At 41.1% G+C, this 12,314-nt stretch overlaps 1 protein-coding gene across 9 annotated transcripts in view; it reads left to right on the top strand.

Annotated features, from left to right (window-relative positions):
* Positions 1 to 387: 387 nt before the first annotated feature.
* The window catches only part of LOC144301133 (uncharacterized), a 93,456-nt gene continuing 81,529 nt past the window's right edge, over positions 388 to 12,314 (top strand). For 4 of the 9 annotated variants that reach the window (XR_013367868.1, XR_013367869.1, XR_013367865.1 and 1 more), the window contains exons 1-4: positions 388 to 742; positions 862 to 950; positions 6,233 to 6,369; positions 9,772 to 9,978. Coding sequence is in view for 1 of the 9 variants with exons in the window: in XM_077877700.1 (XP_077733826.1) it covers positions 881 to 950; positions 9,856 to 9,978 (193 nt within the window). In the remaining 8 variants the exon portion in view is untranslated. The other 5 variants (XR_013367866.1, XR_013367870.1, XR_013367871.1 and 2 more) reach the window with 5 other exon arrangements.

Raw genomic sequence — 12,314 nt, forward strand, 5'->3', positions numbered from 1 at the left:
ACTTGGACCGAGTTGGGGTCCTGAGCGCCCGCCCCAGCCGCCCGGCGCTCCAGGCTCCCGAAGGGAAAGCGGGCGCGGGGCTCCCCGGGGCTGAGCGCGCTCCTCGGGGCGGGGGGGGCGGCTCCCCGGGGGCTGAGCGCGGTCTTCGGGGCGGGGGGGGGCTCCCCAGGGGCTGAGCGCGCTCCTCGGGGCGGGGGGCTCCCTAGGGGCTGAGCGCGGTCCTCGGGGCGGGGGGAGGCTCCCCGGGGGCTGAGCGCGCTCCTCGGGGCGGGGGGGCTCCCCAGGGGCTGAGCGCGCTCCTCGGGGCGGGGGGCTCCCGGGGGCTGAGCGCGCTCCTCGGGGCGGGGGGCTCCCCCGGGGCTGAGCGCGCTCCTCGGGGCGGGAGGGCTCCCCAGGGGGCCGACGGGTCCTCCGCGTCCCGGGCGCTCGGCGGCGGCCCCCTCCACACCCCGCGGGCCCCCGGACCCCGCCGGGCTGCTGCACCCCCTCCCCTTCGGGGGCGCCTCTGGCGCCGAGCGGGGAACCGGAGGCCCGCAGAAGTGGAAGCCCCGGAGAGACTTTAAGCAGCGGGACCCCGGGACTCCTCCGCAAGAGAGACACAAAGCTTCGGGGCTGGAGGAGCTGAGCTGAGGATCAGCACGTTGGAGGGGACCGGGAACTCCGCACACAAAGGACGCTCCACTTGGCTGGCAGCCACGGTGTCACGAGTGGAGAAGGGGCAGGACGGGGGGTGATGAAAGAGGTGAGGGGTGAGGAGGGTAAGCGCTAAAGTGTGTTGGAGAGGCAGGTGGACAGGGGTGTTTGAAGCTTCTTACTCGGGAACTGCGCGAAGCGAAGCCACTGCCCAACTTACTTCCCCAGGAACAGTGTCACCTCCAGAATGCTTCCATCCCTCCGGGACATCTATCTTCTCCAAGCCCCAACCATGAAAGAAACTTCCAAATTAGCAGGTAAATCCTACCCCCTGTCACAATGGTCTGTGGGGTTGAAGAGCAGGTAAAGAGGGGGTTTGTAAGGAAGTATCTGGAATGCGGGGATGAGAGGGTTAACTTGTAGGGCCGCCTGATACTCGGTGGAATGAGTTCCCCTTTCCGGGCTGCAGACTTTGCAGACTTACTGATGGCTTGAGTAAGTCCAAGATGACATATTAGTAAAGTAACTTAACGTGGATGAGAACTGCAGTGGGATGGTCATTGTCTTTTGGGTGTAGTCCCTCTCTCTGGGCACTGGAGATGCAAGTTACAGAGAGAGCCCGTTGCCCGTTCAGCCTTTTGAGGGCGTGTGTGCTTTTCCAGTGTGATCCATTCCTAGAAACATCAATACCCCAGTGACAGCAACCCCTTGTTGTCCTCCAGTATTTGACCTCCTCCAGTGAAGAACACAAATAAAGGCTTGACCCTCCCTCATGAGGTGAAGAGATTGCTAGATTACAGGAGGCTGACACGGAGGACAGTAGGTGTGGTGGGGTTTTGCTGCCCACAGAGTGGCTTGTAGAGGTGAACATCAGTGATTTTGGGCCATGCCAGAGGAAGTTTTAGAATTTGGGGAATATATCTGCAGTTCTTCAGCTGTCAGTTTAAAGTGAACCTGGAAACTCTCTTTGGCAGACTGGTGAAACAACAGCTTTGGTGGTTATGATTAAAACCATTCAAAAAGTGCATGAAAGTTCTCTAGGCTACCGTAAAGCAGACATTGAGAACATTATGAACAAGGGCAGGCAAAAAATAAACATAAATGAGTGGTAGATTCAATCAGGAAATTGAGAGTTTATTCTTTGAAATACGCGCAGATTATTCAGGTTAGCGCCTTCTACCATGACTTCATTTGTAATATTATTGCTAGAAACCTTCCCACCATAGTTATGCTCATACTGAGCTTTTGAAATAGAAATTTTTAGTATTTTAAGGTGAAATCTGTTCAATAGGAATGAATATAGGTTTAGAATATATTGATGCAAATCACAATAACAAGAGTTAATATTCCTAGCCCTGTCCTGAGAGTATCCAGAATGCTCTAATATCTACCCTTGAGGATACAGATGCTGGTCCATATGTTGTTCTCACACACATTTACTTAAACCATTGAAGCGGAGGTTATTTCCATGGAGCTCCTGGAGATCTTTGCTCTTACTCCCTACTTTAATAATCACATCTATCTTTAATATCATCACTGCTAAAATTATTCACTCCAATTAAGTTTGAAATTTTTAGAACTTTTCCACTTCTTCGAATAGTTAGCTCACAATTTCTGACTGTAAAGGGAAGTTTTGGACACATCAAATACGTAGGTACTGTGAAGCAAAAGACTTTGGACTAGAAATGCATGCTGTTTTCCAAGCTGTAAATTATCCCTCACCTAATCTTGAAAGAGAATGAGAGAGGGGAAGATGCATCCTTGGCAAACCAGATACTTGTTCACTTAAGTAATTACTAAACTGTAGTGTGTGTGTGTGTGTGTGTGTGTGTGTGTGTGTGTGCATGCGGGGGTGTTGCCAGCATGGTCATGTAATTGTGCTTACAAATTATATAGGGACAGCGTGGGTCAAATTTTGGATGGCGACATGCAGTAGGTCTACTAGGGTTACTTATTGTTGTCAGTAATAAGGGTAGTGACTGATGCTTGAGCACTCAAAGTCTGCTAACTAGTGACCTTTCTCTCTTGCCTGAAGTCCTTTGTTTTTTATTTTAACCCTCACACACACCTACCCCATAACCTTCTCTTTCTATCTCTGTCCTCAAAAGTAGAGCTAATCAATTTCGTCTATCCAGATATATCTGTTTCAGCATTACGAAGAAAGTAATTATTTTTGTAAATTGGATAGTATAGAAGCAGAGGAAACCTCCCAGATGGAGGCAACTTAATGTAATGAAAAAGACTGGAAATTTGAGTTCTAGCCCTCTTTATTTGTCAAGTACCTTTGGCAAGTTGAGGCAATAATCTGAATTTAGATTTCTTCATCTGTAAAGTGAGGTCAGTGCTAATCAGAATTAATTGGCAGAATGATAGATCTTGATACACATGAAAGGACACTGTTGTGATAAGTTCCCTACATATTTGTGTCACTGTCATTTCCAATACCTTTCTTTCTCTCAGATCAGTAAAGGGAATAGTTCATCAACCCCAAACATGAAGACAAAAATCAGAAATTCATGATTTGCCACCTTAATTTTCTTCCTCAGAATGAAGTGGGGCAGGGGCACTTGGGTGGCTCAGTCAGTTAAATGCCTGCCTTCAGCTCACGTCATGTTCCCAGAATCCTGGGATCTAGCCAGAGTCAAGCTTTCTACTCAGTGGGGAGTCTGCTTCTCCCTCTCCCTCTCCCCCTGTTCTCTCTTTCTCCCTCTCTCTCAAATAAATAAATAAAATCAGAAGAAAGAAAGAAAGAAAGAAAGAAAGAAAGAAAGAAAGAAAGAAGAAAGAAAGAAAGAAAGAAAGAAAGAAAGAAAGAAAGAAAGAAGAAAGAAAGAAAGAAAGAAAGAAAGAAAGAAAGAAAGAAGAAAGAAAGGAAGGAAGGAAGGAAGGAAGGAAGGAAGGAAGGAAGGAAGGAGGGAGGGAGGGAGGGAGGGAAGAAAGAAAGAAAGAAGAAAAGAAAAGAAAAGAAAAGAAAAGAAAAGAAAAGAAAAGAAAAGAAAAGAAAAGAAAAGAAAAAAGAAAAGAAAAGAAAAGAAAAGAAAAGAAAAGAAAAGAAAAGAAAAGAAAAGAGAAAAGAAAAAGAGAAAGAGGCCCAGGTGTCACACATCTTTTAAAACTGTCTGATCTTTAGTTTAGTTTAGTTAAAACCCATAAAAAGACTAATGATTATGCTAAATTAAAGTGGGGTGATTATAGACGGCCCATATAACATTTCAGGAATTCTGAATGTTTTTTTTTTTTTTTTTTCCTGAATGGTTATGGTTTCATTGACTACTTTCCCTCTTCTTGCCTCCTTCCTGTGCATGTTGCTGATGCTCTTGGGGCAGCCATTTGGGGGCATAACTTTTGCCTTGCACATGACTAAACCTTTCTTTATTGTGTGTGTGTGTGTGTGTGTGTGTGTGTGTATAAGAGAGAAAGAATGAGAGAAAGTTCAGAGGAATTTTGAAGATTTTGAGCCATTATTTAAATTCAGGTATTGACATTTGTAGCCCTGTCATACAGGGCAGACTTTCTTGATGGGACCTTAGCAAGATTTGGACCAAATGAGGGAATGCTGTGGCATTCAGGATCCTAAGTACAGACAATTTGTCAGGAGCAAGAACATATTGCTTCTACACAGCTCATTTTATACATGATCTAACTTCATATGATTATAGTCACTGCCTTGTGGGGTGTGTTGTGTGTATTATTCTTTCCTCCACTGGGTTTCAAAATGCTAACCAGCACTAGCTCATTAGTGCCTATGAAATTCTTGTTAGGTAGATAGTAGAAGCATTAATATTGTCTCCTCACATTTTTATGCTGAATGTGATTTAAAATGCTTCAGTTTCTTACTCTCTATTTCTCACTGGCAACATTGCTCATAGACAATCATCTGCATACATATGTCCTTATGATGATATTAATATCACGTTTATCAAATTGTAGGACTATCTGGTTATTTGACATGCGCATCTCCTTCAGGTATTTTTAAACCTGAGATGTATCAATGCAAACTTGACAATAAAACCAGGCCGGTATTTTTTGTTGTTGTTGTAAAATGTCTTATATTCATCATTTAAAAAAATATCATAATAATCTTGTGAGGATTGAATGATCGCTTCCATTACACCAAACAGAAAACTAAGGTTCAGAAAGAATAAGTCAGATGTTCAGGCTCTTATGAGAGTGTCAGGGACAGAGCACAATTTGTAAACTTTTTTGATCTGACTCCAGAATCTATGCTTGCCTGATACATTTTAATATAGGACATAGAAATCAGAGCCAGTTGAGATCTGTTTGTAAAATTATTCATCGCGAATGGATTTCAGAGGAGGTTGGGAGGAGGCACATCAGTTATGGATGCTCTATCTCCTTGAGAAAAAGGAATGCTCCTAATACATACCTGTCAGATTTCATTCCTGAGCTGCAGTAGTGATTGCATTGTTCTCACACTCTCCTCTTCATCTTTAGAGAGCCTGAAAATCAACTCTTGAGTGATTCACTGAGCATAAATTGATGGGAAAATTTTAAGATCTAGTCTTACTTTATACATTTATGAGTCAACAAAAAAATCTGATTTTCGTTTGATATCAGCTGTGATCATTTATATACGATTTTCTTCACCTGACCTTTTAAATTTTAATAGAATTAGCTTTCTTTAACAAACTTACAGTTTTCTTTTCCTGATCAGGGTTCTGATCCTAATTATGAAGGCAAATGCATGCCATAGAGGAGAAAAGCATAAGATGTGAGGCAAGAGGGACCAGTTTGAATCCCCCTACTAGCGATCTTAAAAGTAGGGAGACTACATGCTTTCTGCTTTCTGATGACACATAGTCAGTTCTTTCTCTGAAGCTCCACCCAGGTCAGACACAATATGTTAGTGTTTTCAGTTTGAGAGTGTTGCACTCGTAGCTTATAAGTTAAGTTTTGGGGGAACAAAGATGAAACATTGATCTATGTCCTTGACTTTGGAGTAAGCAAGCCTTCTATTTCACATGATTAGGTATTTTTCTATTGTTCACATACATATGTGTTTACATAAATTCCTGAAGTTTGAAACCCACTATTTAAATAAGGTACTGGTATTTGTAGTAAGAAAGATGTAGTAGTTTATTTTATATCACCTTTGTGTTGGCAGACACGCAATCTTTAGCTGAAAAATGCATAATCTAAGAATAGAAATTATACTTCTTTTTGGAATTTGCTGATACCTTCTATCAAAGATAATTAAATATTGACTTTGGGGGTGGGGTGGGGGATGGGTTAAATAAGTGATGGGGATTAAGGAAGGCACTTGTTCTGATGAGCACCAGGTATTGTATAGAAGTGATGAATCACTATATTGTACACTTGAAATCAATATTATACTGTAAGTTAACTAACTGGAATTTAAATAAAAACTTTTTTAAAAGACTCAGGAAGATTCATATCTTTTAAAGAAAAAGGATATGAATAGAATAGAATTAGACACGAAACCATAGATTTGGGCACAAAAATGCGTGGAGTGTTTTCTTATTTATATGAATAATTGCTAACATTTAAGTAGTACTATGTGCCAGGGACAACACTAACAGCTTTATGCAAATAATCTTATTAACTTTTCATTCTACAGATATCGCTGAGAACCTAAGTTGTTCCAGGCACTGATAGAGAGGTGTGAGTAACATGGTATAAAAAGTCATGAACGAATTCACATGAGGCAGTAGAAGATGCACGTCTTCTCATGGGAGAACTTCTAGAGGACTAAAGGTGAGGTGGGAACCTTCTGGTAGGGATGGTTAAGAAGGCTTTTTGACAAGGGTGGTGCTTAATTTGAACAAGGAATAGTAGTAGTGAGAACTTTAAAAGGGGAATTTTGAGGTGGCCACAGTTCATGTTAGGCAAAAGAACTGCAAGAGCACGTGTAGAGAGGAAATCCCTTAATATATGACATCAGGTTTGAACGATTAAGGATATATTGCATGCCCAATGAGAAATTGAAAATTCATGCCCCCTGAAAACAAAAACAAACAAAAAAACCCCACGCCATCCCTTAAAGATATCATTGCCCTTATTTGCACATTTAAATCTCATCTTGGATGTCATAGCTTCTTTTTATCCTGACTTGTTTTCAAAACAAAGATTGTCTTTTATTTAGTAAACTCTATCAGAGACATCCTGAGCCAGGCTCCCCAAAATGCCACTTTGCCTAATGTCTTTAAATTTATATACAAATACTATGGCTTTTCTTTATGTGTATCTTGATCATTGTCGCATACCTCTTGAAAGTGTGAAGGATGCATCTGTGTCTCCAAAGGCATACTGGCCAGACATCATCCCTGCAGCAGCCAAAAGTGAGAGCCTGGAAGAGCTTTGGAGGAGCAATGTGAGGAGGAACCAGACTCCTCAGAATGTGCCAGCCACTGCAGAGTGTAGATTCTGCTTACATCAGATACATGTCTAGGAGAGGAAGAAGTTTCCTTGTTTCTTCTAAGCTCCTTCCAGTTGGTTTGGGAATTAAATTGACATGAGACAGATGAAAAACAAAAACAAACAAACAAACAAACAAAAAAAACAAACTAAAGTGCACACAGAGGCACAATAATGAAATTAAGACTTCAAGAAATGACCAGCTCAGGAGGTTTTTACACTTTTTTCGACAAAGAGACAATAAATCTATGAGGAATTGACAGGATGAGAAAATGTAACTTTGGGAGCTACAATTGGTAAGGAATTCTAAACAGAATTTGGGCTGGGAAAATAAAAGAATAAAAAAGTAACAAGGGTTGTTTATATAGTCTCCCTGGCTCAGATTTCTTACAGAGCAAAGATTCTCTTTACCCGTATTACAGGGAAGGAACTTTTCACTTGGGAGATTGATTTCTTGCTTTCTGGAGTCTAAGACAGGTTGAGAGGCAGGGGCGATCAGAGCGTTATTTTTGCAATGGCTGTCTCGTAAGTGACATTTATTTAAAATCATCAATAGGCCAAAGTAGCACATTTGGGGGTAGCCTGCTCTTGGCCCCTATAGATGCAATGGTTAAAAGCTTGGCAAGAAACAAAAGTGAAATCTTACTATTCAAGGTTCATACTGAAAGAACAGGCATTATTCTAAAATTCTGATAGAGATAAAAGGACCTGGATGCTCTTATAGGAAACTCTACGTAGTTTTTACATATACATCAAAGCTGTCTTGTCTCTGCTTCTGCTGAGATCTACTGAATATTTTTCTACTACCTTAGATCAGTAATATGCCTTTTTACTATTCAAAATGCTTCACTTTGAAGAATTTTGTCATGTTTCTTCAGTTTTATTATCATCATAGTCCTAAGAGATAAGAAGGACAGATATGATTACCGACATTTTGTGGGAGATGAAGCTGAGAGATGGCTGGTCTAGCAGTGTGGTTTACATGTAAGGTGTTGGAAGAAGGGGAGACTAAAATTTAGGATGCAGAATTCCACTGATATCTGGACTTGCTCAGGCCTTTTTGCCATGGGCTGGGGACAGAGTTATGTTTTGGCTGAAGCCAGCATTCCTGCACATCAGGGAGTACCATTGGGATTGGGCACAGGGCTCCTGGGGTCCAGGAGAACTGATACAGGTGATATGTGCTGGGCTTCAGAACAAATTGTCTGATTCAGGGTGATTGAGGGGTCATTACTGGCCTTATGAAGTGGCCATTGAGGGAACTATTAAGATTTACTTCAAGTCAGATGTCATTGCCTCATGATAGAAGTGTTATGTTTTATGCTGACAATTATAAATCAGTCATCAATGGCTCCCTTTGCTCTTCTTGTATCTGATTGAGGCTGGGGGTTGGAGACAAGGCAGAGGGGAGTTTGCTGAACACTAGAGTAATGATTCTACTCCACCCTGATACGCTCTATAGTATGATATTTCAGAAGCTGACCTTTAACAACAGTAATAAAAGTCACCATATCTAAAAAAAAAAGTCACCATATCTTTTGAGCAACCCTCTATAAGAACATTTGCAAAATATCATCACTATGTTATTTAATTTAATCCTTACAACAACCCTCTGAAGTAGGAATTATCCCCATTCTAACACTGTGGAAACTGAGTGGAGTATTAATGACTGGGGTCCTTGAGCAGAAATTTACTAGAGGACAAATGGGAGTTCCAGGCAAGGCTTTTGGGGCTTATGCTCAAGCACATGTGAGAAAAACAAAGGAAAGGATCCTTCAGGCTGGCTCTCAGAACAGAAGGTGAGGCATGTTTCTTTTTTTAAAGATTTTATTTATTCAAGAGAGACACACAGAGGGAGGCAGAGATATAGGCAGAGGGAGAAGCAGGCTCCATGCAGGGAGCCCGATGTGGGACTCAATCCCAGGACTCCAGGATCACGACCTGAGCCAAAGGCAGAAGCTTAACCACTGAGCCACCAGGCATCCCAAAATCTGGTCAAGGATTTTTTTTTTTTAATTTATTTATGAGAGGCGCAGAGAGAGGCAGAGACATAGGCAGAGGGAGAAGCAGGCTCCTCACAGGGAGCCCAATTTGAGGCATGTTTCTAAAGAGCCTGAGGTGGCAAAGGAGTGATGTCTAAGTATGTAGGGGTGGGAGATACAGGAAATGAGGCATGCAGGCACAGTGGGTGGAACATGCTTCATCATGCACTGCATGTCTCATGAGCACGTCAAATCTCCACCGTTTGGTGTGATTTTTTTAGTGTTATAGTGAGGGAAAAAGTTAGTGAAAGGTCAGGTCAGCACTGTGGTCCACCTTGGCATAGACTGGTTTGGTTCAGTCTTCACCAGTCTTCCTGGTTGAGTCTCTCTTTTGGTAAATGTGTTTCTTCCACATGTCTGTAAGATCTACTACTCAGGAGGCATAGGGGTCCAGCTACCAAGAAATGCTGAGTTTTGAGGTCAGAGTTGAGGGACCCAAGTCCAGCCCCAGCTCTGCCTCCAGAGAGGTTAAGAAAGCCGCCACAAATTATCTAGCCAAAAGGCGACAGATCAGCAATTTGAGTTTTGCTTTGACTTTGACTCCAAAGCTCTTTCTACTGTCACACTGCCCTTGTGTATTGGGTTCATGCTGAAGTTTCTTAAAGAGGAATTCCTAAGCCAGTTCAAGTGATGGTAGGGGAGCCCTTGGCATGAACAGAAGATTCTAATTGTGCCCCTTTCCATGTTACTCTGTTCTCAGGTTACTGGCCTCTTTTATTCTTTTCATGATGCCCACCCATTCCTGTGAATGACTCCTGTAGCATCACTAAAATGTCATCTCCAGCTTGTTCTCCAGGAAGAATGAACGTGTGGAAGCTGGCATTTGATTTCTTCCTGCTGGCTACTGACCTTAGAGAGACAGCATGGACAGTGTGGATACTCACTCTAACATCAGGCATGCTATCAGGTAATTGTCTGATCATACTGTACTCATGAGCCAAAGGCTTGACGGCTCTAGTCATTTTCTCTAATTAGAATGAGAGAGGAGATGGGAACCCAAACTTATTAGTCATCTGATCCAGGGCTTGCCTGTTTGGAAAGTCAAAGGTCTTTTGCTTATTTCTTCACTTCTTTCTCTCGATTAGAATCAAGGGAAGGGTTTTTGTCACTCGGGTTTGGAAATGCTGCCTCTAATCTCTACCTGACTAGCTCTGGGTAGATAGAGGGATTTTGAACTGAGCAGCCTTGGGTTCTCCAACTGGCAACTGAAACTACATTCAGAGATGGTCCTCTGGCCCCCCACATTTAAAATAACCTGGGGTGTTTTAAGTAAATGTAGCCTCTGGAATTAGTATTTATTCTGTTGATGGGGGCAGAAGAGTGAGCAGGGTTATTGATGTTTTAATAATCCCCTAGGTGATTCTTAGTAACACTAAAGTTTGAAAAATATTTCCCTAGGGAATTCTTCTGTAAGGCTTCAGAGCCCATGAACTTTCTGAGATTGCCTACACATTGCGTGTATATGAGCATTTTTTTTTTTTTTGGAAAAAGTTGAAGTCCACAGCTATCTATAACTTCTCAAAAGAATCTGAATATATTGGGGTACAACCCTCTGAAGCAGGCTGGAGGAGAGGTGATGATGCATGTATAAGATGTCAGAAAGAGGAAATACAATACCTTTCTCTGGAAATAAACACTTTGTAGTTTGTAAAATGGAAATGAGTTTTTGGTACCATCTTTCTTGTTTATCCACATAAATAAGATTTGTGTTCTGAAGATAAAATATGGTGCAATTTTTTAACTCTAATAATAGTGATTAGTAGCAAAGACTCTGGAAACAGACTTCTTGGGTTTGAAATACTGCTTCATCATTAATTAGCTCTGTGACTTCATGAAAATAACTGACTTTATGCCTCTATTTCCTTATATGTAAAAATATTCTTTTTTTTTTTTTTTTTATTTATGATAGTTCCAGAGAGAGAGAGAGGGAGGCAGAGACACAGGCAGAGGGAGAAGCAGGCTCCATGCACCGGGAGCCCGATGTGGGATTCGATCCCGGGTCTCCAGGATCGCGCCCTGGGCCAAAGGCAGGCGCCAAACCGCTGCGCCACCCAGGGATCCCTAAAAATATTCTTAAAGGGTTCTTACAATCTTAAATGGCTTGGTAGCCCTTAATGCAGTACCTGGCACATAGTAATAAATATTAGCTACATTAGTAGTAGTAGTAATAGTAGTAGTAGTAGTAGTAGTTGCTGTTGCTGTCATCACTGAATTAATAATATGTTAAAGTAAGCACATCTAATGCCCCCTTAGCAGATGTGTAATGCATATTATCTTTCTTCTATAATTATACTCTCTTCCTTGTCCATTTTCATGTTTTAGAGGGCTGAGACCATCATTCATCTTTTAAAAATGTTTTTTTTTTTTCCTTTTTTCCATATATCCCTCACAGCATTTATAAATAAATACTCAGGAGCATCTGGGTGGCTCAGTGGTTGAGCATCTGCCTTTGGCTCAGGTCGTGATCCTAGGGTCCTGGGATCAAGTCCTGCATCAGGATCCCTTCAGGGGTCCTGCTTTTCCCTTTGCCTATGTCTCTGCCTTTCTCTCTATGTCTCTCATGAGTAAATAAGTAAAGTTTTTAAAATAAATAAATATTCTCTCAGAGTAAATACTAAATTCTTGTGTGATTTTTGGGTTTGTTTTTATTTTTTTGGACTTTTCTTGGTCCACAAAAGCAAACAATACCCATGTTCTTGTGCATTAGTGTGATAAAATATTATATACCCATTAAACATATTATATAGATCTGTATTTAATGATTTTAAAATTTTACACAGCAAAGCAATATATAAATATGTATAAATATACATATATTTTTAAAATAGTAAGATTTTAAGTTCCATGAGGGTAAAAATTTTTGTCTGTTGTGTTCTCTGGTGTATTCTAAATATCTAACAGGGCATCTGGTACATAATAGGGGCTCAGTAAACTTTTTTGTAAACGGAAAGAAAGAAAATGTGAAAAGAATTTGGAAAGATAAAACTCAAATATTATCATTGATTGTGACTATCTTAGGTATCATTTAGATTGAGTTTTTTGATGTTTCTTATATGAATATATGCTAATTTTATTACTTAAAAATATTTTAAACCAAACATAAAAAGATCATTAACCTTATAAGCTTCATTATACTTAATTCTAGGCACCTAGATTTCGCCAAAAAAACTCAAATCTCTAATTACTAGTGTTGGTAGATATTTTTGATGACAAAGGTGGTAAGGAGATCACTTTGTATTTTTT

The sequence above is a fragment of the Canis aureus genome, chromosome 29, assembly GCF_053574225.1.
Source record: "Canis aureus isolate CA01 chromosome 29, VMU_Caureus_v.1.0, whole genome shotgun sequence".
Taxonomy (NCBI): domain Eukaryota; kingdom Metazoa; phylum Chordata; class Mammalia; order Carnivora; family Canidae; genus Canis; species Canis aureus.